Source organism: Lithobates pipiens, unplaced genomic scaffold (assembly GCF_037356315.1).
Source record: "Lithobates pipiens isolate NorthernLeopardFrog02 unplaced genomic scaffold, aLitPip1_a1.2 Scaffold_16, whole genome shotgun sequence".
Taxonomy (NCBI): Eukaryota; Metazoa; Chordata; class Amphibia; order Anura; family Ranidae; genus Lithobates; species Lithobates pipiens.
This window is the reverse complement of record NW_027507748.1, coordinates 3,532,993-3,559,830: the sequence shown is the minus strand read 5'-3', so window position 1 is coordinate 3,559,830 and position 26,838 is coordinate 3,532,993. Positions and strand designations below refer to the sequence as shown.

Genomic DNA, 26,838 nt, shown 5'->3' with positions numbered 1-26,838 from the left:
GACTATGCGTCCCATTCTTTCAGAATTGGGGCGGCAACGGAGGCCTCATGCTGGGGTTTGAGTGATAAATACTACAGCGGATTGGGCGATGGGAGTCTCATCGTTTCAGGTTGTATGTCCGCCCCATCTCCTGTAGGGGGAGAAAGGGTAGGGGGAGTTCTGTCTCAGACACTGGCTGCAAGGACCCTTTTCTGTCCAAATTCACCCTGTTTTTTTGGTATTGATATATTAATCTTTCTTTTGTTACATTTTTGCGAGACTGTTCTCTTGAATGTTAATTTTGAACAATACACAATCCTTAAAAGAGCTAATCACACCGACCTCCGGAGACGGACTGTCTGGTCACCTAGGCTGCCTTAAGTGCTGGCTTAATTAACATGTTAATTGTGTAATTGTTTTTTAAGTTGTTGCTATAGGGGAGGGGGAGTATCCGTGAGCAGCCCTACCTCGTTAGCTACCCCTTGTGTAAAATGTGTATAAAAGGCACTGGATTCTGTCCAATAAAGGATTCAAGATTCTACAAGCTATTTTCGGCTAGACTTGTATACAGTGCAGCTATGATAATATATCTCTCTGATAGTCAGATTGGAGGAAGCGGGATGTACTGACGGAAGCACTCAATCGGAGCGTGGGATCGGATCCGTCACAAGTCCTATATGGTGTTTGTCATGTATATGTTTTGTGTGCTAGGGGCTGTCTTTTCTAGGTACTTGCATGAGGGGTGTGTGATGGTGATTGTCCTCTGGGTCTATGTTTCTGTGTTTTTCTTTCTTTTCAGCCCCTACCTGTCTGATGTGGATCCTGGGCCATTCCTATGTACACTGGGGGTAAAGGAGCGTATTGGTCAGACCAGAGGGCCGTCATTTGGGTTTCTCCAGGGAAGAAGTCAGGGTGAGGTGGATTGTCATTCCGGGTATGCTATGGTCCATAGTTATCTGGAAATACAATGGTACGCTCACTTGGACAGGCCACCGGATGTGTTATTATTACATGTTGGGGGCAACGACCTTTGCCTTCGGACTTCAAGGGAGCTGATTAGGGACGTCAAGTGGGATTTCCTTCGACTCTGATTGGCCTTTCCTGATACAGTCATATCAGGAGGGCAACATGGCGGGGGGGCCTGTAAGTGGGCCGCATCAATAAAACAAGGATAAAGGTCAACAAGGCTGTGGCGAAGTTTGTGGTCAGGAATGGAGGGAGGGTGGCCTGGCATCTGGAATTAGAGGGGGACAATGGCATTTATTTGAGGGGAGATGGGGTTCACCTGTCAGCGGTGGGAATAGATATGTGGTTCCTGGGGCTCCAGGAAGGTCTCCAGCGGGCTTTGCGGCTGTGGCGGGTCACCCATGTGTAAGAGATCACTGGTGGGCATCTGTGGCAGGGGTCTCTGGTTCCTGAAGGTCAGAATGGTGGTGGTAGATATATGTATATGGATATATGCTATCTGGTGCGGTATGGGTTGAGACCTATCTCGGGATGGGTACCTTTCCCTAATTGGTAATTGGACTATTGGTCATCGAGCTGAAGGTTCAAGAAGGAGTTGTGTTGTTTGAAATATTTTGTATATATATATATATATATATATATATATATATATATATATATATATATATATATATATATATATATATATATATATATATATATATATATGTATGTATGTGTGTGTGTGTGTGTGTGTGTGTGTGTGTGTGTGTGTGTGTGTGTGTGTGTGTGTGTGTGTGTGTGTATATATATATATTGGCGGTGTTATAATCTGGTCTGCTGGTGTGAATGAGCCGGTATTGTGTCAGTGTTAGAATGGATATATAAACTCCAGAGAGGTCTCGGTCTCCCACTCACTTGGACAGGAGATGTTGATGGATCTACTTAGATTATTGATCTGATTGGTGACATCACAGTGGAGGGTTCCGGAGACCGGAGGAGGAAGAGTTACCCGGCGGTGTGAGGAGACGGATCTTCCATCCAAACTCCAGGAATAACGTGGATCTGATCCTTTCACCGAACATTCAGCCTCTGCGCTCCCATCCGGGAGACAGGAGGAGGTCACAGCGATGTCAGAGAGGGGGACTGGGGGAACAGAATTCCAGGATATGATTGGTCAGAGTAATGACATGGAAAGTGAGACTTATCACAATGGTCCTATAGGAATATGGAGGCTGCCAAGGTGACCCTCTCCTTCTTAAAGTACCAGTTACCTGGGTGTCATACTGGTCCTCTGACTACAAGAGCCACTGACATGAAATGAATATATTGTTTGTGAAATGCTTGTTCTGGATCTCAGACTCACAACCTACAGATACAGAAACCAGAGATAGCCAGGAATGTAGCATTTTCAGGAGCTCCCGTATTTATAACTCTTCCAAAAATGTTATATTTTACAAATCCTAGAAAACCTTGAAAAATAGAGGACTACCCCTCGACCATGTGCATGAACATCTCCAAATCCAAGATAAGGATATGCAATGGTCGTAGTTCCATTCTCCTGGTCCAGACTGCATGTGTTCCTAATATCTTTGACAGGAATTATAAAGTTTACAATGTGTACACATTTGGGTAATGACTCAGCCTGTCTGTGTATTTAGAGGGGTGTATGCATTTTGTTACTTTTATTATGTTTATAATCTTTAGAACTTGTTGCCAGTTTTCCCTGAGGAAGTCGGCTTTGCCCCAGCGAAACGCATTGGAGGCTACTGTATGGAATACCCCATTTTACCACCTGGGGATCTGTTCATCTGTAAGTGGCAATCAATGTAACTGCAGCTCCTTTATTCATTTATAGACATGTGCAATTTGTTTCGTTCCAAATTCGTTTTTTTTGACAAATGTTGACAAGGTAATTCATTCAGAAATATCCGAATTAACGAAAACCCATTTAATTTCTTTTTCTAAATATTTGTAAATTTGAATAAAAGTAAACTCAAAAATTCATAAATTCGAAAACCCAAAAATTTGAAAATCTGAAATAATAACTAATAATAACTTAACTTATAAATTATAGGTGTTGGAATTTCCTTTCAAATGTGGCTGTTAGTGAACGTAATGAATACAAAATTATCCAAAATAATGAATGCCGTATCTAAACAAATGGAATATAATGGATTGATAATAATAATAAATAATAATAATTAGAACTTTTTATTATTATTGTTATTATTTATAAAGAATTTGTTCTGTTCCATTTATTTAGATACGGCTTTCGTTATTTCAGATCATTCATAACTTTGGATAAATTCGTATTCATTACGTTCACTAACAGCTAAATCTGAAAGGAAATTACAACACCTATAATTTAATAGTCAGTTATTATTAGTTAGTTATTCTTTCAAATTTTTGGATTTTCTTTCTTATTTTCAGATTTTCCAATATATGAATTATCCAATTTACAAATTGCGTTCATAACAAATGACCCCTTTAAAAAACAAACAAAAAAGAAAACATGAATTTTTGGGCAGTGCGCGTATCTACGGTATATCATTTATATTTATGTGTCAAGGATGTTTTTTGTCTTTAAAATTCTTTTAATATGTTTGTAGTGATAGAAATGTGAATTGTAATCTGTGGTGTGGTGCCTTGGAAGTGCCATTAGTTTGCATTTTGTTAGGAATTCATTATATTTCAGTGTCATACATGAAGGGATGGGGTACCTGTAAAACCGTGAGAACAATAGAGAATGCTTTGTCTCCTTCCCATTTATTATTCTAGTGTAGACATGTGCATTCATATTCGTTCCGAATCAAAATTCGGACAAATTTTCATTATTCGGACATTCAGATGGATCCGAATTACAATGCTAACTAATTCAACCGAATTCGGATGAAATTCTAATTGAATTCAAAAAAAGTTGAATTTGAAAACAATTTGAATAAAAATTTTAAAAAATATAAATTGATTTCTAAAAAAGAATACAGTAAAATAGAATAAAAAATAATAAACACAATAGAATGAAAATAAAGGAATAGTAAAGAACAGAATAGAATTTAATAGAATGTAATAAAATACAATAGAAGAATATGACCTTCTTCTGAAATTATAATTTCGAATAGTATAAATTCGAATTTGAGAATAGATTTGAAAATAAGTCAAAATAATGGAAACTAAAATAATATATATTTTATTATAGTCCATTCTTTTCTATTATTTTATATTCTAATATTTTCTATTCGAATTTGATCCAAATTTTTATACTAAATTAGAATTTCAGAAGATGGTTTTATATATATTTATATATCATTATATATATATATATATATATATATATATATATATTTTATATCTATAACCATCTTCCGAAATTCAAATGTTTCCTATAGAATGAATTAAAATAGAAAAGATTTGAATAGAAGAGAATAGACTACAAAAACAACTGAACAGAATAGTATAAAATATTATTTTATTCTATTCCAATCACTGAGTCCAAGCCTTAGGCCGCGTACACACGGGCGGACTGTTCGCCCAACCTTGTCCGCTGAACAGTGTTTGAGCGGACAGTCCGCCCGTGTGTGGGCTTTCAGCGGACAGTTTCAGCGGACAGTTGGACGGACAAAGTCTTTCGGAAATTCCGAAAAACTGTCCGCTGAAACTGTGTTTGAGCGAACAGTCCGCCCGTGTGTAGGCTACTTTCGAAATGAGCAAACTGTTCCCGCTCGGAAAGTCCGCCCATTTCGAGCGCGTGTACAGGTAGGCGGGGCCCGTGAGGGAGACGTCGCGGGCTCCGCCGCCTGGAATGGGCTTAAAGGGGAACCCCAACGCCGAAAAAAATTGGCGTGGGGGTTCCCCCAAAGTCCACACCAGACCCTTGTCCGAGCACGCTACCCGGCCGGCCAGGAAAGGGGGCGAGCGAGCGCGCCCCCCCTCCTGAGCCGTACCAGGCCGTGCCCTCAACATGGGGGGTGCCTTGGGGAAGGGGGGGCCGCGCGGCCCCCCCACCCCAAAGCACCTTGTCCCCATGTTGATGAGGACAAGGGCCTCTTCCCGACAACCCTGGCCGTTGGTTGTCGGGGTCTGCGGGCGGGGGGCTTATCGGAATCCGGGAGCCCCCTTTAAGAAGGGGGCCCCCGGATACCGGCCCCCCACCCTATGTGAATGAGTATGGGGTACAATGTACCCCTACCCATTCACCTGTGAAATAAAGTACAAAAAAAAACACAACACAGGGAAAAAATATTTTATTGCACAGCTCCGGGGGTCTTCCGTCTTCGGGGGTCTTCTCGCCGGACTCCTCCGCTATCTGTGTGTAGCTCTTTTACTAGCGGAGGAGTCCGGCTTTCTTCCTCCCCGCCGCCGGCCTCTTCTCCCGACTTCGGGGGTCTTGTCCCCCTCTTCGGTTCTTCTGCCGGGCCACCGCGCCTTCTTGTAGCTCTTTTACAGGCGGTGGCCCGGTCTTCTGTCGCCGCTGTCGTCGCCGCCGCCTTCCGTTCTTGTTCTTCTTCTTGTTCTTCTTCTTCTTCTCCTGGAGATGTTGACTCGACGAGCTCTCCGGCCGGAATGCCAGGGACACGCTCCGCTGCCACTTATATAGTGACAATGGGGCGGTGTCACATGGTATATGTCACATGGGTTGGTCACATGGTGACCCCGCCCCCTTACGATGTCATAGTCCCCATGTGACATCAACCCATGTGACCAACCCATGTGACATATACCATGTGACACCGCCCCATTGTCACTATATAAGTGACCGCACAGCGCGGCTCTGGCATTCCGGCCGGAGAGCTCGTCGAGGCAACATCTCCAGGAGAAGAAGAAGAACAACAAGAAGAAGAACAAGAACGGAAGGCGGCGGCGACGACAGCGGCGACAGAAGACCGGGCCACCGCCTGTAAAAGAGCTACAAGAAGGCGCGGTGGCCCGGCAGAAGAACCGAAGGCGGCGACAGAAGAACGGAAGGCAGCGGCGACAGAAGACCGGGCCACCGCCTGCAAAAGAGCTACAAGAAGGCGCGGTGGCCCGGCAGAAGAACCGAAGAGGGGGACAAGACCCCCGAAGTCGGGAGAAGAGGCCGGCGGCGGGGAGGAAGAAAGCCGGACTCCTCCGCTAGTAAAAGAGCTACACACAGATAGCGGAGGAGTCCGGCGAGAAGACCCCCGAAGACGGAAGACCCCCGGAGCTGTGCAATAAAATATTTTTTCCCTGTGTTGTGTTTTTTTTTTACTTTATTTCACAGGTGAATGGGTAGGGGTACATTGTACCCCATACTCATTCACATAGGGTGGGGGGCCGGTATCCGGGGGCCCCCTTCTTAAAGGGGGCTCCCGGATTCCGATAAGCCCCCCGCCCGCAGACCCCGACAACCAACGGCCAGGGTTGTCGGGAAGAGGCCCTTGTCCTCATCAACATGGGGACAAGGTGCTTTGGGGTGGGGGGGCCGCGCGGCCCCCCTTCCCCAAGGCACCCCCCATGTTGAGGGCACGCGGCCTGGTACGGCTCAGAAGGGGGGGCGCGCTCACTCGCCCCCCTTTCCTGGCCAGCCGGGTAGCGTGCTCGGACAAGGGTCTGGTGTGGACTTTGGGGGAACCCCCACGCCGATTTTTTTCGGCGTTGGGGTTCCCCTTTAAGCCCATTCCAGGCGGCGGAGCCCGCGACGTCTCCTTCGCGGGCCCCGCCTACCTGTACACGCGCTCGAAATGGGCGGATTTGCCTCCTCCTTACGTGGGCGAGTCCGTTCATTTCAAAAGTTGAGCGAACTGTTTGGCAAACAGTTCGCTGAAACAGTCCGCTCGTGTGTGGGCAAGTCCGCTCATGCAAATTTTGAGCGGACTGTTTGCCGAAACTGTTTGACGAACAAGGTTGGGCAAACAGTCCGCGCGTGTGTACGCGGCCTTATTCTTCAAGGGGAAACTCTAACCCCAACCCTAATCCTAACCCAAACCCCAAGTTGTGTATTGTCCACTTGCCACGACAACTGCCAGGAGTGCCACGTGACCAGCCACATGTGCCACGTAACCTGCCACATGACCCAGTTGTGGATTGTCCACTTGACATATCACCTGCCACAAGTTGTGTATTGTTCATGTTGAAATAATTTTGAATCCGGTAGAAATATTTTCGAATGCGACCAATTTTTCGAATTCGGTAGAAAACAAAACAAAATCCAAAAACGAATATAACAAAACAAAATTAATTCATTAACAAATTAAAACGAAATTAAACAAAACAAATTATTTTTTTGCACATGTCTATTCTAGCGTGGTGCTAAATGTAAACAAACGGCATCAGGGAACCTGGGTGATGTCATAGGCCATATAGAGATCATGACCTCATTGTGTCAGTGATGTCATAGACCATGTAGGGGTCATGACCTCATTGTGTCAGTGATGTCATAGACCATGTAGGGGGCATGACCTCATTGTGTCAGTGATGTCATAGACCATGTAGGGGTCATGACCTCCTTGTGTCAGTGATTGTGTCAGTGATGTCATAGACCATGTAGGGGTCATGACCTCATTGTGTCAGTGATGTCATAGACCATGTAGGGGTCATGACCTCATTGTGTCAGTGATGTCATAGACCATGTAGGGGTGATGACCTCATTGTGTCAGTGATGTCATAGACCATGTAGAGAGGATGATGACCTCATTGTGTCAGTGATGTCATAGACCATGTAGGGGTCATGACCTCATTGTGTCAGTGATGTCATAGACCATGTGGGGGTGATGACCTCATTGTGTCAGTGATGTCATAGACCATGTAGGGGTCATGACCTCATTGTGTCAGTGATGTCATAGACCATGTAGGGATCATGACCTCATTGTGTCAGTGATGTCATAGACCATGTAGGGGTCATGACCTCATTGTGTCAGTGATGTCATAGACCATGTAGGGGTGATGACCTCATTGTGTCAGTGATGTCATAGACCATGTAGGGATCATGACCTCATTGTGTCAGTGATGTCATAGACCATGTAGGGGTCATGACCTCATTGTGTCAGTGATGTCATAGACCATGTAGGGATCATGACCTCATTGTGTCAGTGATGTCATAGACCATGTAGGGGTCATGACCTCATTGTGTCAGTGATGTCATAGACCATGTAGGGGTGATGACCTCATTGTGTCAGTGATGTCATAGACCATGTAGGAGTGATGACCTCATTGTGTCAGTGATGTCATAGACCATGTAGGGGTGATGACCTCATTGTCTCAGTGATGTCATAGACCATGTAGGGGTCATGACCTCATTGTGTCAGTGATGTCATAGACCATGTAGGGGTGATGACCTCATCATGTCAGTGATGTCACTCGGAGTCCTCGGTGGATTGTTACACACAGAATGAAGCCGGCAGGGATCTGTCATTTACTGACATTAGTGATATCACCGCTAAATGCCGGGCGGAGGATTGGGGGGAGAAGTGGAGAAATCTGCCCACTTTGTTCTCCTGTCCTTCACTGAACATCCCATAGACTGGATTTGGGGGAGTCTCATGTTTGACCCGAACCTGAAGCTGATCCCTAATCATTCCAAAAGACTGGAATGGGAATGGAAATTCATACAAAAATGTAAAACTTTGGACTGTAGGGAGAGGAATTTTATGTGCCGCTATGATTGTAAATAATGTTATAATGTATTTTTATTATGGTCAGGACTAAAAATAAAACATGTAAGATCAATCTATAATTACTGTATATATTTCATATTCTCTATCAGTCAGTAGGCGGAGCTCTGTGTTTATCTGCCTCCGGCCCCTCCCACCTGCTCTGTGCCCATCCCCCCGATCTCTCCTCACCTGGACAGGTGACCCCGGCTCTGCTCTCCTCCGACCGGCTGACCCCATTCTCCACAGTACAGGTGATGTTCCAGGGCCCCGGGGACCCCACAATGGCTGTAATTTTATTGGTGGATGTGGAATATCTCTCCTGGAATCCTCCAATCACAGATAGACTGATATGCGGCTTAGTCCCCTCCTCCACCCTGCAGGAGATCTCAGCGCTGCCATTCCGGGGACATGAGACATGGAGGAGCGGAACCGATACTGGAACTGAGAGAGACAATCATTTCCATTGATCAGGACCAATATATACACAGCATGCCCCTCCCCCATCCTTACCTATAATCAGGTGTGCAGACATCTTCCTGGAGACTGGAGGAGATAGATTGTGTCTGTGTGCACCCCTCCCCCAACACTAAATCCCCCACTAACATGACACCCATTTTCTTCAGTCATGTGACCCCCATACACAGCGCTGTACAATCTCATCTGGATGATCGGCTCTAAGAACATTGTACATGGCTACTGCTGTGTGAGAGATATTCTGTACATTGTAATACAAAGTGGACGATACAAAACAGGATGTGAGGAGTTCCCTCTAAAGGAGAACTCCGCCCAGTGGTTCTTGGTGGAGTCTTCTGGGATGAAGAGTCTCCGGAGATGTAAATCCCCCCATGCTGGGAATCCCCCAACATCTGTGCAGGGGGGAGGGGTGAAAATTTCCCCGCTCAGGTGAAGGAGGAGATCTTCACACCCCGTCTGTGTTTCCAGCTGGAGATCCACCATTGTCACCCATCAGCAGAATTCCCACCATCCAGATCATGGAGTCCTCATAGTGAGAGAGGAAAATGAGCACGGGGGAGGGGCTGCCCACAGTGACCAATCAGAATTCTCAAGTCATTTTTTCCTGAGATGTGAAAACCGATTGGCTGCTGTTGGCAGAAGCTCCACCCTGTTGAAGAATCAGCTCCATCCCAATAAACTGAACTTACTTTCTACATGGACGGTGTATATAAAGACACGGAGCGGGGAGGACACTGCTAGGACTGGGGGTGGGGGTTGGATGGACTTACCTTCTACATGGACGGTGTATATAAAGACACGGAGTGGGGAGGACACTGCTAGGACTGGGGGTGGGGGTTGGGTGGACTTACCTTCTACATGGACGGTGTATATAAAGACACGGAGCGGGGAGGACACTGCTAGGACTGGGGGTGGGGGTTGGATGGACTTACCTTCTACATGGACGGTGTATATAAAGACACGGAGCGGGGAGGACACTGCTAGGACTGGGGGTGGGGGTTGGGTGGACTTACCTTCTACATGGAAGGTGTATATAAAGACACGGAACGGGGAGGACACTGCTAGGACTGGGGGTGGGGGTTGGGTGGACTTACCTTCCACATGGAAGGTGTATATAAAGACACGGAGCGGGGAGGACACTGCTAGGACCGGGGGAGGGGTTGGATGGACTTACCTTCTACATGGACGGTGTATATAAGGACACGGAGCGGGGAGGACACTGCTAGGACTGGGGGTGGGGGTTGGGTGGACTTACCTTCTACATGGAAGGTGTATATAAAGACATGGAGCGGGGAGGACACTGCTAGGACTGGGGGAGGGGTTGGATGGACTTACCTTCTACATGGACGGTGTATATAAAGACACGGAGCGGGGAGGACACTGCTAGGACTGGGGGTGGGGGTTGGATGGACTTACCTTCTACATGGACGGTGTATATAAAGACATGGAGCGGGGAGGACACTGCTAGAACTGGGGGTGAGGGTTGGATGGACTTACCTTATACATGGACGGTGTATATAAAGACACGGAGCGGGGAGGACACTGCTAGGACTGGGGGTGGGGGTTGGATGGACTTACCTTCTACATGGACGGTGTATATAAAGACACGGAGCGGGGAGGACACTGCTAGGACTGGGGGTGGGGGTTGGATGGACTTACCTTCTACATGGAAGGTGTATATAAAGACACGGAACGGGGAGGACACTGCTAGGACTGGGGGTGGGGGTTGGGTGGACTTACCTTCCACATGGAAGGTGTATATAAAGACACGGAGCGGGGAGGACACTGCTAGGACCGGGGGAGGGGTTGGATGGACTTACCTTCTACATGGACGGTGTATATAAGGACACGGAGCGGGGAGGACACTGCTAGGACTGGGGGTGGGGGTTGGGTGGACTTACCTTCTACATGGAAGGTGTATATAAAGACATGGAGCAGGGAGGACACTGCTAGGACTGGGGGAGGGGTTGGATGGACTTACCTTCTACATGGACGGTGTATATAAAGACACGGAGCGGGGAGGACACTGCTAGGACTGGGGGTGGGGGTTGGATGGACTTACCTTCTACATGGACGGTGTATATAAAGACATGGAGCGGGGAGGACACTGCTAGAACTGGGGGTGAGGGTTGGATGGACTTACCTTATACATGGACGGTGTATATAAAGACACGGAGCGGGGAGGACACTGCTAGGACTGGGGGTGGGGGTTGGATGGACTTACCTTCTACATGGACGGTGTATATAAAGACACGGAGCGGGGAGGACACTGCTAGGACTGGGGGTGGGGGTTGGGTGGAGTTACCTTCTACATGGACGGTGTATATAAAGACACGGAGCGGGGAGGACACTGCTAGGACTGGGGGTGGGGGTTGGGTGGACTTACCTTCTACATGGACGGTGTATATAAAGACATGGAGCGGGGAGGACACTGCTAGGACTGGGGGTGGGGGTTGGGTGGAGTTACCTTCTACATGGACGGTGTATATAAAGACACGGAGCGGGGAGGACACTGCTAGGACTGGGGGTGGGGGTTGAAAGGACTTACCTTCTACATGGACGGTGTATATAAAGACACGGAGCGGGGAGGACACTGCTAGGACTGGGGGTGGGGGTTGGGTGGACTTACCTTCTACATGGACGGTGTATATAAAGACACAGAGCGGGGAGGACACTGCTAGGACTGGGGGTGGGGGTTGGATGGACTTACCTTCTACATGGATGAAGTAATCATCTCTCTGTATAAGGGGTCCTGTAGAGTTGTATATATACACATTGTATATCCCGTCATTCTCCGGAGTCACATTGGATATGATCAGACTTCCATTCTCTGATATTCTTGTATTGGGGAAATATCTGCGATCAAACGGATCACAATTCCAGTGTTGAGCTATTGTACCCCAGACTCCAGGAAATTTCTCATAGTACCAGATAAACCAGTCACATCTCTCTGTATCTGTATGGTTGAGGGTGAGATGGATTCTGATGGGGATGAGAAGGTCAGATCCCGGCCGGGTGAATATTTCCTGGGCTTTTCCTGTACAGACAGAATACAGATCCCAGTCAGGTCACAGTGTACTCCCCTCCCCCTCATATAACATATATCCCTCTATGAGGATCCCAGAAATATTCAGATTGCATCTATCAGAGTCCTCCGGGTCTTCCTGGGATTCCTCTGTTTTCTTCCCATCTCAGATCATTGAGGAATCTCCTCTGACACCCCTATACTCTCCATTATTCTACCAATAAATCATCAATGAATAGACAATCATTCCTCCCCCCATTTCCCCTGCTGGAGTAAATTGGAGCGTCCTTTATTTGGCCTTCCTCTGGATCCTCTGTAGGTATAGGATTGTGTAGATGGGATTGGAGGATTTCTTCTCTTTTATTGGTGGAACTGGATGGACTTTATGAAGAGATGATAAATAGAGAATGTATTACATATATAATGCAGTCAGGTAAGATAATCCCTGACCTTCCAGTAGATGATGGTGGGCGTCCATCCATACATGGACAAGGACAATGGACATGTGGAGGACAATAAATGTCTTCTCTGGATATTTTGTATTATTTGGTCTAAGGCTAGACATACATTTTCAATTTTTGGTTCTTCTTCCACAGATTGAAGGAAAGAAAATCGCTTGATTCCCCATCAGCACAGTCAGTGTTGATGGGAAGAATCCCTCTTGTGGAGTCATTGTGTTCTGAGAGTGGAAGGTTTCCCCGCCATCAGAATACAATGATCAGTGCTGGAGGTTATAGCTAGTGATGGACGAACTTCCGACGGGACGTTTCGCGAAAGCGAAATGCGAACGGACCCAAACGTTCGCGAAACCGAACGTTCGCCGCGGGCCCCATTGACTTCAATGGGAGGCGAACTTTGCAAACCTTCATGTCGAATTTGCGGCCACGTGGTAATTATTAGGGGGTAAAACGTAGTCCCACCATCTGGACAATGACATAATACATGTATGAGGTGAATTTGGGATCGATAACTACAAGCATTTTTATTTTATTTGGGAAATTGTTCTAACAATTCAGGACTATGGAGCTAATGAAGGCAATGGAGGAGAGGGAAGGTCAGGGACCAGGGTAGGCAAAGAAGAGGGTGCAGGAGATGATCACCAGCAGCGTGACATACCGGAATGACACATGCACCGTGATAGAGGCATCTGACAGCAGCACCGTAATACAGAGCACTGACAGCAGCACCGTGACATACAGCGCTGACAGCAGCACCGTGACATACAGCGCTGACAGCAGCACCGTGACATACAGCGCTGACAGCAGCACCGTGACATACAGCGCTGACAGCAGCACCGTGACATACAGCGCTGACAGCAGCACCGTGACATACAGCGCTGACAGCAGCACCGTGACATACAGCGCTGACAGCAGCACCGTGACATACAGCGCTGACAGCAGCACCGTGACATACAGCGCTGACAGCAGCACCGTGACATACAGCGCTGACAGCAGCACCGTGACATACAGCGCTGACAGCAGCACCGTGACATACAGCACTGACAGCAGCACCGTAAGCAGCCCCAGGAGGAAGTCAGCACAGCACAGGGATGGTGTGATCCCCTCATAATAAGAACCCCCAGGAGGAAGTCAGCACAGCACAGGGATAGTGTGATCCCTTCATAATAAGAACCCCCAGGAGGAAGTCAGCACAGCACAGGGATATCATAAGCAGCCCCAGTAGAAATATGACACCGCTCAACCTCTTCAAAGAGGAGGGTAGGGGCATATAGTACGGTGTGCTTTTTTGGGTCAAGGAAGTGAGCCAAATGAATTAAGAAGGTCTGTGTGCTTGATTAAAAAAATAGTTTATAGACATATACATGGTCTACTGGTCACATGTGTTGAATTCCTCCGAGATCCATGCCTCATTCATTTTTAGAAATGTGAGGTAGTTAACACTGTGGTGAGCTAGGCGAGTACGCTTATCGGTCACAATCCCCCCTGCTGCGCTGAACGTCCTTTCGGACAGGACACTGGATGAGGGGCAAGCCAACAGTTCGATTGCAAATTGGGCAAGCTCTGGCCAGAGGTCAAGCCTGCCCACCCAGTAGTCCAGGGGTTCATCACTCCTCAGAGCGTCCACATCGGCCGTTAACCCAATGTAGTCGGACACCTGACGGTCTAGGCGTTCCCTGATGCTGGATCCGGATGACACCTGTCGATGGGTCGGCTGAAAGAATGACCTCATATCCGAAGTCACCAACACATCTTCAAACCGGCCTCTTCTTGCAGGCGCTGTTGGATTGGTACCCGCAAATCCTTCTCTGGGAGTGGGAATTGCTCCTCTGCCAGCGCACGCAAAAGCAGAATGCAGCATTTCTCGAAGCAAGGCCTGGAAGTGCTGCATTCTGACAGCCCTCTGCGACGGCGGTAACATTTCCGCCATTTTGTGTTTGTACCGGGGGTCTAAGTACGTTGCCACCCAGTACTGGTCCTTGACCCTCATGCTTTTTATACGGGGGTCCCTATTAAAACACTGGAGCATGAAGGCCCCCATTTGCACTAAAGTGGAAGCGGTGTGGTGGCCTGGCTCCTGCTCATCATCCAGGATAATGTCGTCCTCTTCATTCTCCTCTCCCCATCCTCGCACAACAGGGATCCCAGAAAGGTTTAAAGCATGCTCTTCTTGCTCCTGCTCATCCGCCCCGGCACCATCCTCCTCTGACTCCTCATCAGACTCCTGTTGTTGACTTGTCTCAGATAGAGTAGCCCCCCCTGGGAATTCATCCAGCATTGCGACTTCCTCATCTTCCCGCTCCTGCTCCTCCACAGCCTGATCAATGACACGACGCAATGCACGCTCCAGAAAGAAGGCATAAGGTACCATGTCACTGATGGCACCATGGCTGCGACTGACCAGTTTGGTGATCTCCTCAAATGGCCGCAGAAGTCTGCATGTGTCGCGCATGAGCAGCCACTGGCGCGGTGAAAAAAAACCCAGCTCCCCAGAACCGTTTCTTTCGCAGAGTTCATACAGGTAGACGTTAACTGCACGTTTCTGCTGGAGCAGCCTATCAAGCATATAGAAGGTTGAGTTCCATCGCGTCGGGCAATCGCAAATAAGACGTCTGACCGGCAGATGGTGTCGCCGCTGAATGTCAGCAAGGCGAGCCATGGCCGTGTAAGATCTTCTGAAATGGGCCGAGATTTTCCTTGCCTGCCGCAAGATGTCCTGGACCCCAGGGTATTTGACAAGGAATCGCTGCACGACCAAGTTTAAGACGTGTGCCATGCACGGCACGTGCGTGATTTTGCCCTGTTTCAATGCGCTAAGCAGATTGGCACCGTTGTCACACACCACTTTACCAACTGTCAAATTGAGCGGTGTTAGCCACTCATCTGCCTGTGAACGCAAAGCTGAAAGGAGTGCCGGGCCAGTGTGGCTCTTTGCTTCCAGGCACAACAGACGCAGCACGGCATGGCAACGTCTCACCTGGCATGTGGAATAGGTTCTGGGGAGCTTGGGCGGTGCAGTGGAAGAGACGCTAGCAGCGGAAAAGGAGGAGGCAGCTGAGGAGGAGAGGGAGGAGGATGGAGTAGGAGGAGGAGAAGAAGAGTCAGGCCTGCATGCAATCCGTGGCGGTAAAACCAAATCTACACGGGTGCCACGGGTTACATGCTTGACGGCCGTCAGAAGGTTCACCCAGTGGGCAGTAAAACTGATATACCTTCCCTGCCCGTGTTTGCTAGACCACGTGTCTGTGGTCAGATGTATCTTGGCACCGACACTGTGTGCCAGAGATACATTCACTTGCCGCTGAACATGGCCATATAGCTCTGGGATGCCCTTCTCTGAGAAATACTTCCTTCCTGGGACCTTCCATTGTGGTGTTCCAATGGCCACAAATTTGCGAAAGGCCTCCGAGTCCACCAGTTTATATGGCAGTAGTTGGCGGGCTATGAGTTCTGACAAGCCAGCCGCCAACCGTTGGGCAAGAGGGTTATCCGGCGTCATCATTTTTTTACGCTCAAACATTAGGCCCACGGAAGCCTGCCTTTTTGCAGAAAAATGTGAGCTTGGCGTGATGGAAGGTGGAGTGGAGGACAATTGTGAGGAGAGAGGAGAAGGAGAAGTAGAAGACGAGGCTGGACGGTGAGAGCCTGCAGTGTGGCTTTGTGTGTTCCGTTGCTCCCACTGGGCTCGGTGATGGCTGCTCATGTGCCTTCTTAAGGCGGTCGTCCCTAGGTGAGTATTGGGCTTACCGCGACTAACGCGTTGACTGCAAAGATTGCAGATGGCAACGCTATTGTCAGCAGCGGACACGTTAAAAAAAGCCCACACTGCGGAGCCATGTGCCGGTGTCCTGGGAGCGCCAGATGTGACCGTACATGGTCGATGACTCGCTCCTGATACATTTGCAGTCTGCTTTGTCCCTGCTGTGCAATGTAAGTCATTGCTGCTTCTCCTCCCTATCTGCTGGTCCATATCTCCCTCTGAACTCCCCTCCTCTTCCTCTCTTGTGGGCACCCACGTGACATCACTAGACACGTCATCATCAACGTCACCTTCCCCACCGCTATAAGTAGAGATCTCGGAGTAGGCAGCAACACCGGGGACCAACCTCCTCCTTGGGCTGATCTGGGTACTGGCGTCAGACTGCTGAGTAGCGCTTGTTGCTACCTCCTCTTCCTGATCCAATACCAAGAGTGGCTGCGCATCAGAAATGTCCTCTTGATATGGATCGGAAAATAATTCCAGTGACTCAAGCGGAAGGTATGTGGTGGTGGTGGTGGTGGTCGTGTTGTTGGTGGTAGTGTCTTTGGGGGTGCACATAGCAGAGAGTGAAGAAGAGGGTGCAGATCGAGAGGATGAGGAGGGTGCAGAAGAGTAAGGCTGAGCGAGCCACTCAACCAAGTCTGGTGCATCCTTTAAAGTAATTGAACGCACCTTCTGCAACTTCCCACTTTGGCTCAAGCCTGTTGCTCCTGCCCTACCCCTACCACCCCTGCGGAAGGGCCTGCCTCTTCCTCTGCCTGTCATTTTTTAAATGACCCTGTGACAAAACTCTTAGTCCCTATACCGATGAAGGACTGCTGCAGTATAGGGCAGCGGTCAGCAGTGGTGCACGTCAACCCTATCTATTGTGGACCGATAGCGGTCCTTACAGAACAGCAGACTGTACCGCACTCAAGCCTATGTACCGTAGCACCCTATACCAAGTTACCAGTCCTTATAAGAACTTTTGTGGACCAAGCAGGTTGTGTATTAGTGTTTAGCAGACTGTACGTCAGTCCCTATACCGCTGAAGGACTGCTGCAGTATAGGGCAGCGGTCAGCAGTGGTGCACGTCAACCCTATCTATTGTGGACCGATAGCGGTCCTTACAGAACAGCAGACTGTACCGCACTCAAGCCTATGTACCGTAGCACCCTATACCAAGTTACCAGTCCTTATAAGAACTTTTGTGGAACAAGCAGGTTGTGTATTAGTGTTTAGCAGACTGTACGTCAGTCCCTATACCGCTGAAGGACTGCTGCAGTATAGGGCAGCGGTCAGCAGTGGTGCACGTCAACCCTATCTATTGTGGACCGATAGCGGTCCTTACAGAACAGCAGACTGTACCGCACTCAAGCCTATGTACCGTAGCACCCTATACCAAGTTACCAGTCCTTATAAGAACTTTTGTGGAACAAGCAGGTTGTGTATTAGTGTTTAGCAGACTGTACGTCAGTCCCTATACCGCTGAAGGACTGCTGCAGTATAGGGCAGCGGTCAGCAGTGGTGCACGTCAACCCTATCTATTGTGGACCGATAGCGGTCCTTACAGAACAGCAGACTGTACCGCACTCAAGCCTATGTACCGTAGCACCCTATACCAAGTTACCAGTCCTTATAAGAACTTTTGTGGAACAAGCAGGTTGTGTATTAGTGTTTAGCAGACTGTACGTCAGTCCCTATACCGCTGAAGGACTGCTGCAGTATAGGGCAGCGGTCAGCAGTGGTGCACGTCAACCCTATCTATTGTGGACCGATAGCGGTCCTTACAGAACAGCAGACTGTACCGCACTCAAGCCTATGTACCGTAGCACCCTATACCAAGTTACCAGTCCTTATAAGAACTTTTGTGGAACAAGCAGGTTGTGTATTAGTGTTTAGCAGACTGTACGTCAGTCCCTATACCGCTGAAGGACTGCTGCAGTATAGGGCAGCGGTCAGCAGTGTGCACGTCAACCCTATCTATTGTGGACCGATAGCGGTCCTTACAGAACAGCAGACTGTACCGCACTCAAGCCTATGTACCGTAGCACCCTATACCAAGTTACCAGTCCTTATAAGAACTTTTGTGGACCAAGCAGGTTGTGTATTAGTGTTTAGCAGACTGTACGTCAGTCCCTATACCGCTGAAGGACTGCTGCAGTATAGGGCAGCGGTCAGCAGTGGTGCACGTCAACCCTATCTATTGTGGACCGATAGCGGTCCTTACAGAACAGCAGACTGTACCGCACTCAAGCCTATGTACCGTAGCACCCTATACCAAGTTACCAGTCCTTATAAGAACTTTTGTGGAACAAGCAGGTTGTGTGTTAGTGATTAGCAGACTGTACGTCAGTCCCTATACCGCTGAAGGACTGCTGCAGTATAGGTGAGCGGTCAGCAGTGGTGCACGTCAACCCTATCTATTGTGGACCTATAGCGGTCCTTACAGAACAGCAGACTGTACCGCACTCAAGCCTATGTACCGTAGCACCCTATACCAAGTTACCAGTCCTTATAAGAACTTTTGTGGACCAAGCAGGTTGTGTATTAGTGTTTAGCAGACTGTACGTCAGTCCCTATACCGCTGAAGGACTGCTGCAGTATAGGGCAGCGGTCAGCAGTGGTGCACGTCAACCCTATCTATTGTGGACCGATAGCGGTCCTTACAGAACAGCAGACTGTACCGCACTCAAGCCTATGTACCGTAGCACCCTATACCAAGTTACCAGTCCTTATAAGAACTTTTGTGGACCAAGCAGGTTGTGTATTAGTGTTTAGCAGACTGTACGTCAGTCCCTATACCGCTGAAGGACTGCTGCAGTATAGGGCAGCGGTCAGCAGTGGTGCACGTCAACCCTATCTATTGTGGACCGATAGCGGTCCTTACAGAACAGCAGACTGTACCGCACTCAAGCCTATGTACCGTAGCACCCTATACCAAGTTACCAGTCCTTATAAGAACTTTTGTGGAACAAGCAGGTTGTGTGTTAGTGATTAGCAGACTGTACGTCAGTCCCTATACCGCTGAAGGACTGCTGCAGTATAGGGCAGCGGTCAGCAGTGGTGCACGTCAACCCTATCTATTGTGGACCGATAGCGGTCCTTACAGAACAGCAGACTGTACCGCACTCAAGCCTATGTACCGTAGCACCCTATACCAAGTTACCAGTCCTTATAAGAACTTTTGTGGAACAAGTGAGTTGTGAATGTTTAGCAGACTGCAGCAGAAGGGCAGCAGTCAAGTATAATATCCTTTCTATATTTGGAAGAAAGAATATTATACATGTACAAGCCTATTACTGTACCACTGATACCAGTCCTGAAAAGAACCTTTGTGGAACTAATAATAACAGCAAGTCTTTAAAATTACCCTCACTGCCTGACAACACTGCTTCCTTCCTGTCCCTATACAAATTGGCAAAAAAAGAGAACGATTAGTGGTTACTGGAACAGCTCTTTTGTGGACCTTGATAGTAACAGCTAATGATGATGATGATGATGATGATGATGAAAGACTAATCTGGCTGTCCCTGTAGCATACACCGTCCTTTCCCTTTCTCTAAACTAACAAAAGACACTCAGGCTGCTGCAAGAATCAGCAGCACAGCAAACCTATCAACACCTAACACCTATACCAGTCCTGAAAAGAACTTTTGTGTACCAAATAGCTAGTGGTTTATCTCTCCCTACTCCACACAGGAACCTGTCCCTATCGTAACAGAAGAAAGAATGTAAAATGGCCACCGGATCGGGTGTATTTATAGGTTAGGGGGAATGTCCAAGTGTCCATGTGCTGTCATGTCTCAATTGGCTGTCCTGTATCACATGATAAACGTGTCACCAAAGGTTAAAGTTCTTGTATACATTAAACACGTAAGTCCGCCGCGGCGAACGACGGAAAAAGGCGTTCGAACGTGCGGACCGCGAATGTCGGAAATTCGCCGCGAAACGACCGCCGGGCGAAACGTTCGTCCATCACTAGTTATAGCCACCGGCAGTGATTGTACAAAAAAAGAACACAACGGGCTGGTTGTTCTGAAGTCATCCGATGGACCAACTTCAGTACAATCAGTCTGCCCTTGGATGGCTTGAATTTCAAACTGGCATGCAGACAATCCTGTATCCTATATGTGGGGTCCTGACCTCTCATACAATTATCATTATCATAAGAAGAGAAGACACAACAGTCACATCAGAAAATGGAAACCCAACAACCTTCTGAGATAAGAAAGAGGGGCGCCCCCTATCACAAGGTGTAGGAAGGGGCCCAGATAGCCAATCAGCTGCAAGTTTGAAGATGACTTGACAAGCTATTGCCAGACTTGCCGGACTTCACAAGTTTGTTGTACAATTGTAGGGAATCCACATTACAAGAGCCGTGCTATAGACTTGTGGGGACTTGTGGGGCTCTTGCTATAGACTCACCACTTCTGTCGGACCCACTGATTGGCTCCTGCTGTGTCCAATAACAGTGGGAGTGGCCTCCAGTGGCGCACGCCCCCCAGACCAGGAAGAAGAAATCATGAACAGGTAAGTGATTTTGCCGCCCTGCCGCAGTAGATGTACGCGGGGCGCTCCTTACCCGCTCTAGACTGCGGATTATATAGACAGGAATATTATCCGCCATCTATGATTGGAAATCATTTCCTGTCCTCTGAGAACAAACACCGTGAAGGGGAAATATTGTGTTTTTATTTTATTATGATCAGGACTAAAAAATAAAACCTGTAATGTAAATCTATCATTTCTGTATATATTTCATATTCTCTATTCAGTCAGTGGGCGGGGCTTATTTGTTTTCTGCCCCTCCCACCTGCTCTGTTTAAAGAGGAAGTAAAGGCAGTTAAAAAAAAAATGCAACCTGCAAGGCAAAGGCATAATGAACTAGTATGCATAGTATACTAGCTCATTATGAATAACTTACCTGAGAACAAAACCCCCGAATCGGTCCTCCGTCTTCATGTTCACCGCTGCCATGGATCCCAGACTGACTTCCAGGTCTCGCTGCTCCGGCGCTGTGATTCGCCAGAGCCGTGATGATGTCACTCCCACGCATGTGCACATGACCCGACACAAGCGGCATATAACCGCGATCTGCGGCCTGCCCAGTGTGCCAGTGTGCCGCTGTCTTATTGTAAATATCTCCTAAACCGTATAGGTTTAGAAGATATTTCTTGGACCTACAGGTAAGCCTTAATCTAGGCTCACCTGTAGGTCAAAGTGGTTTGTAAGGGTTTAAAACCACTTTAAATGTCTCTGTGCCCATCCCCCGATCTCTCCTCCCCTGGATAGGTGACCCCCTGCCTCTGCTCTCCTCTGATTGGCTGACCCCATTCTTCACAGTACAGGTGATGTTCCAGGGCCCCGGTGACCCCACAATGGCTGTAATGTGATTGGAATAATTCCTCTGGGATCCTCCAATCACAGATAGACTGATATTCGGCTTAGTCCCCTCCTCCACCCTGCAGGAGATCTCAGCGCTGCCATTCCGGAGACATGAGACATGGAGGAGCGGAACCGATACTGGAACTGAGAGAGACAATCATTTCCATTGATCAGGTCCAATATATACACAGCATGCCCTCCCCCATCCTTACCTATAATCAGGTGTGCAGACATCTTCCTGGAGACTGGAGGAGATAGATTGTGTCTGTGTGCACCCCTCCCCCAACACTAAATCCCCCACTAACATCACACCCATTGTCTTCAGTCATGTGACCCCCATACACAGCGCTGTACAATCTCATCTGGACTTACCTTCTACATGGACGATGTAATCATCTCTCTGTATACGGCGTCCTGTAGAGTTCTTTATATACACACGGTATATCCCGTCATTCTCCGGAGTCACATTGGATATGATCAGACTTCCATTCTCTGATATCCTTGTATTGGGGAAATATCTGAGATCAGACAGATCACAATTCCTGTGATAAGCTATTCTCTTCCAGTCTCCAGGAGATTCCAGATAGTGCCAGATAATCCAGTCACATCTCCATCTATCTTCAGTGTTGAGGGTGAGATGACGTCTGATGGGGAGGAGAAGGTCAGATCCCGGCCGGGTGAATATTTCCTGGATTTTTCCTGTACAGACAGAATACAGATCCCAGTCAGGTCACAGTGTACTCCCCTCCCCCTCATATAACATATATCCCTCTATGAGGATCCCAGAAATATTCAGATTCCATCTATCAGAGTCCTCCGGGTCTTCCTGGGATTCCTCTGTTTTCTTCCCATCTCAGATCATTGAGGAATCTCCTCTGACACCCCTATACTCTCCATTATTCTACCAATAAATCATCAATGAATAGACAATCATTCCTCCCCCCATTTCCCCTGCTGGAGTAAATTGGAGCGTCCTTTATTTGGCCTTCCTCTGGATCCTCTGTAGGTATAGGATTGTGTAGATGGGATTGGAGGATTTCTTCTCTTTTATCATCGCTCCCAACTGTCCCGCATTTTGAGGGACTGTCCCTGATTTGGAGCAATGTCCCTCTGTCCCTCTTTCCTCCTCATTTTGGTCTGATCTATAGAGTTGTATATAAAATGTACTTTCCTGGTGCATCATGACATCATACATATGGGTTGTGACTCCGCCCCCACAACTTGATAGGTCTGGTTAACTATAAATCAAAGACAGACCCGGCTCACAGCATTCACTTTTTTTCCTCACCTGATCAGGACTGGAATCGCGAGGTATCCCTTACCAAATGTCGCCCCAGCTAGGGTTGCCACCTGTCCGGGATTCACCCAGACAGTCCAGCTTTTACATCCTCTGCCTGGGTTTCTGACTGCCTGTCACCCGGACACCAGCCACCAGGGCATCCTCAGAAATTCTTATAACACCCCCATAAAAGCTTAATCAGAATTTAGGATCCATAACATGTATTATAATGTCACATATCTTTACATACATGTAACTGTCTGGATGGAAACAGCCCTAATTACAAGGGACTTGTTTCTCTCTGTGGAGGGATACAGAACCTCCTGACCGCATTTCCCGATGCTCTGCTTCTAGTCCCGGCTACTGGAGCCCTGCCCAGACTGTTCACTGTTCACAGACTGATCTAGTGGAGAGAGCTGTGAGTGTGTGGGCGGGCAGAGGGAGGAGCTGTGAGTGTGTGGGTGGACAGAGGGAGGAGCTGTGAGTGTGTGGGTGGGCAGAGGGAGGAGCTGTGAGTGTGTGGGTGGGCAGAGGGAGGAGCTGTAAATGTGTAGGTGGGCAGAGGGAGGAGCTGTGAGTGTGTGGGTGGGCAGAGGGAGGAGCTGTGAGTGTGTGGGTGGGCAGAGGGAGGAGCTGTGAGTGTGCGGGTGCACAGAGGGAGGAGTTGTGAGTGTGTGGGCGGGCAGAGGGAGGAGCTGTGAGTGTGTGGGCGGGTAGAGGGAGGAGCTTTGAGTGTGTGGGCGAGAAGAGGGAGGGGCTATGAGTATGTGGGCGGGCAGAGGGAGGAGCTGCAGGGAGTGGGAGGAGGGGACAGTAGGACAGAGGGGAGGAGAGAAGCTGCCCATTACCAGACTACATATGGAAGTATTCATCTCATAGTATGTTGTGTCTTGACCCCTGTAGGCCAAATGGCCCCTCTATTATACTGTTATGTCCTTAATACTCCCATCCCCCTAACCCTCTTTCTAAAATAACCGGGATCCACACATTGCTTATGGAGTATAATTGGCCATAACAGCCTTCAGTGGTGTAACTAGAACCTTCAGGGCCTGATGCAAGAAACCATGGAGGGCCCCTCCCCCGAGCTCCGGACAGGGCTCTTTTCTCTGAGCCCGATGGCAGAACACCGGGGCCCGGTCCCAAGTGGGTGGCCGCATATAAAGGAGCCGATTTCTCCATTTCCCCCGCTTCTCCTCCTCTCCCACCCACAGGCATTCAGCGGCTGCAGGAGGAAAATGGAGAGACGGGTTCCTCTATGTCGGTGTTTCACAATCTTTTTCCAGTCAGGGTCCCCTTGAAGTACATCCCTAGGTGAATGGGGCTGCACTGCAACCCCCCTGAAACTGTGTGCATTGCATGCAGTTGCACCACAGTGATGATGCATTTAAGGGGTAAAAACAGGTGGTCAGTAGGCAACATATTGCCTCTCTACCAGCTGTCAAATGCCTCTGAAAAGCGATCTGAGCATGGATCACTTTACGGAGAAACAGCATTTTACATAAAACACACACATATACTATAATATATAAAAACACACACATATAATAAATATATATATGCACATATAAACCAGTGGCGGCTGGTGCTCAAAATTTTCAGGGAGCGCAAGCAAGCTGAAAAATTCAGAAAAAAAAATCATCAATTGCAGCCACTGTACCATCAAATGTCACCACTGTGCCAATCAAATGCCACCACTGTGCCCATCAAATGTCACCATTGTGCCCATCAAATGCCGCCACTGTGCCCATCAAATGCCGCCACTGTGCCCATCAAATGCCGCCACTGTGCCCATCAAATGCCGCCACTGTGCCCATCAAATGCTGCCACTGTGCACATCAAATGCTGCCACTGTGCACATCAAATGCCACCACTGTGCACATCAAATGCTGGAGGTGTGCCCATTAAATGCTGGCAGTGTGCCATCAACTGCTGCCACTGTGAATCCCCACCGCCCGCTCGCCGTCTGCCCGCCACTTACCCTGTCTTGGTGGCGCAGCGGGTGATGGCCATGAGCGGGGTCCTCCATGCATCTCCTGCCATCCTCATCTCCCGTCCTCTCCTCCTGATAGGTATCCAATAGCTGCGCCTATCGTTTCAGCCAATCAGGTGATGGGTAACAGACCCGCACACCTGATTGGTGGAGACGCGGTTCAGTGTTAGGAAAGTGAATATTAATTCACTTTTCTAACACACCTTGGTAGACTGAGTGTCAAGCATGGCGCTTGCAGTTCACCTATTTTGAAGCCTATTAGAGCCTATGGCTCTAATCAGGTGCTGCAAAAACTCCTCCCCACCCGCCACTCTAATTCAACACCCAGCACCCCAAAAGGGACCGGACACCTAAATATGAACTGCATGCTGGGTAGGATATAAAAGGCCCAGCGTGGCCATTTTCTGTGTCTTTCTGGACATGTGGCCTGCCTGCGAGGGTCTGTGAGGAGGTGTTCCAGAGAGGGCGGCCTGCTGCAATCACGGAGTGGAACAATCAGCGATTCTACCCTACACCCTACACTTGTGTGCTGGAGAGACGATGTGACCGGATCGGAGAAGGATCCAGAGACACCTGACAGAACCACCTATGAGTCCCAGTCGTATTGCGGAGCGGAAGCAGCATGACGGTGCTGGTGTGAAGCAAGACTGAGACAACCAGAGCAGAGGTTTCCTGGTTTTGGTGAGAGGGCTGCCGCCCATAATTCTTAACGCACTTTCACAAACTTAGACTCAGAGTACAGTGTTGCTGGGACCTGTAGTCCCGTGGAGGAGGTTTCACATTATTAGACAAGTTCAAGCAGGCCTCAAGCCTATACTCCACTGAGAAGTGATACTGTGTGATTTGGAGACAACTACCCCGGAGGTAGTTATAATTGTGCTACAACACAGGAACAGTTTCAATACTCAGTCTACACTTTTCTTTGTTTGTTAAACCCTTTGGATTACAATTTCTTCAACCCAATAGCTAGCAGAAGACAGAAGACTAAAGACTACATCTTTATTGTAAGGCCTTGCAGTCAATCCCAATAAGAAAGGGCTACATTATAAAGCAGGGGGAGCGCCCTAGAAATTGTATTGTGTGGTGCTGTGTTTATTGCAGCGTGCTGGAAGTGGGAAGGTGCCCAGAGCCAAGGCATTGTCACTATGAGCATTGGTCCAACTTGGAGACGCACTTACAGGTATTATGCTGCGTACACACGATCTGACTATCTGGTGGACTTGGACTCTGGTCCGCCGGACAATGCGCCCGTGTGTGGGCTCCGGCTGACTTTTTTTCCCCAAAGGTCCGGCAGACTTAGAAAGAAGTTTTGACTCAATCCGGCCATCTGTGTGCTAGTCCGCCAGACTTAGTAAAAGAGCAGAAGATAGTGGAGGAGTCCGGAGAGAAGACCCCCCAAGACGGAAGACCACCGGAGCTGTGCAATAAATTATTTTAAAAACATGTGTTGTGGTTTTTGTTTAAACTTTTTTTTCACAGGTGAATGGGTAGGGGTACATGGTACCCCGATACTCATTCACATAGGGTGGGGGGCGGGTATCTGGGCCCCCCTTATTAAAGGGGATCCCAGATTCCGATAAGCCCCCCACCCGCAGACCCCGACAACCAACGGCCAGGTTCTCCTCATCAACATGGGGACAAGGTGCTTTGGGGTGGGGGGCGCTCATCCCCACCCCCTTTACTGACTGGCCGGGTTATGTGCTCAGATAAGGGTCTGATATGGACATTGGGGGACCCCCACGCCGTTTTTTCGGCGTAGGGCTACCCCTTTAAGTCCATAACAGGTGATGGGGCCAGCAAGTGTCAATCTCGCCACCGAAAGCGGCGACATGGACTTCGTTCACTAGACCCGGCTACCAGGAACCGCGTTCAAAATGAACTGACTTTCCTCCATGTGTGGGCAAGTCTGTTCATTTCAAAAGTATGGTGGACTCCCGCTAGGTCTACC

The 26,838-nt window shown here is 48.5% G+C and overlaps 1 protein-coding gene across 3 annotated transcripts in view; it reads right to left on the bottom strand.

Annotated features, from left to right (window-relative positions):
* LOC143981548 (cell adhesion molecule CEACAM1-like) overlaps positions 1 to 26,838 on the bottom strand; it is a 93,050-nt gene that overhangs the window by 6,558 nt on the left and 59,654 nt on the right. Inside the window, exons 3-6 of one of the 3 annotated variants that reach the window (XM_077479489.1) lie at positions 21,994 to 22,320; positions 11,722 to 12,048; positions 8,727 to 8,978; positions 1,843 to 2,070 (exon numbers count right to left, since the gene is read on the bottom strand). In XM_077479489.1, the coding sequence (XP_077335615.1) occupies positions 1,843 to 2,070; positions 8,727 to 8,978; positions 11,722 to 12,048; positions 21,994 to 22,320 (1,134 nt within the window). The remainder of the gene's footprint in view (positions 1 to 1,842; positions 2,071 to 8,726; positions 8,979 to 11,721; positions 12,049 to 21,993; positions 22,321 to 26,838) is intronic. The other 2 variants (XM_077479491.1, XM_077479490.1) reach the window with 2 other exon arrangements.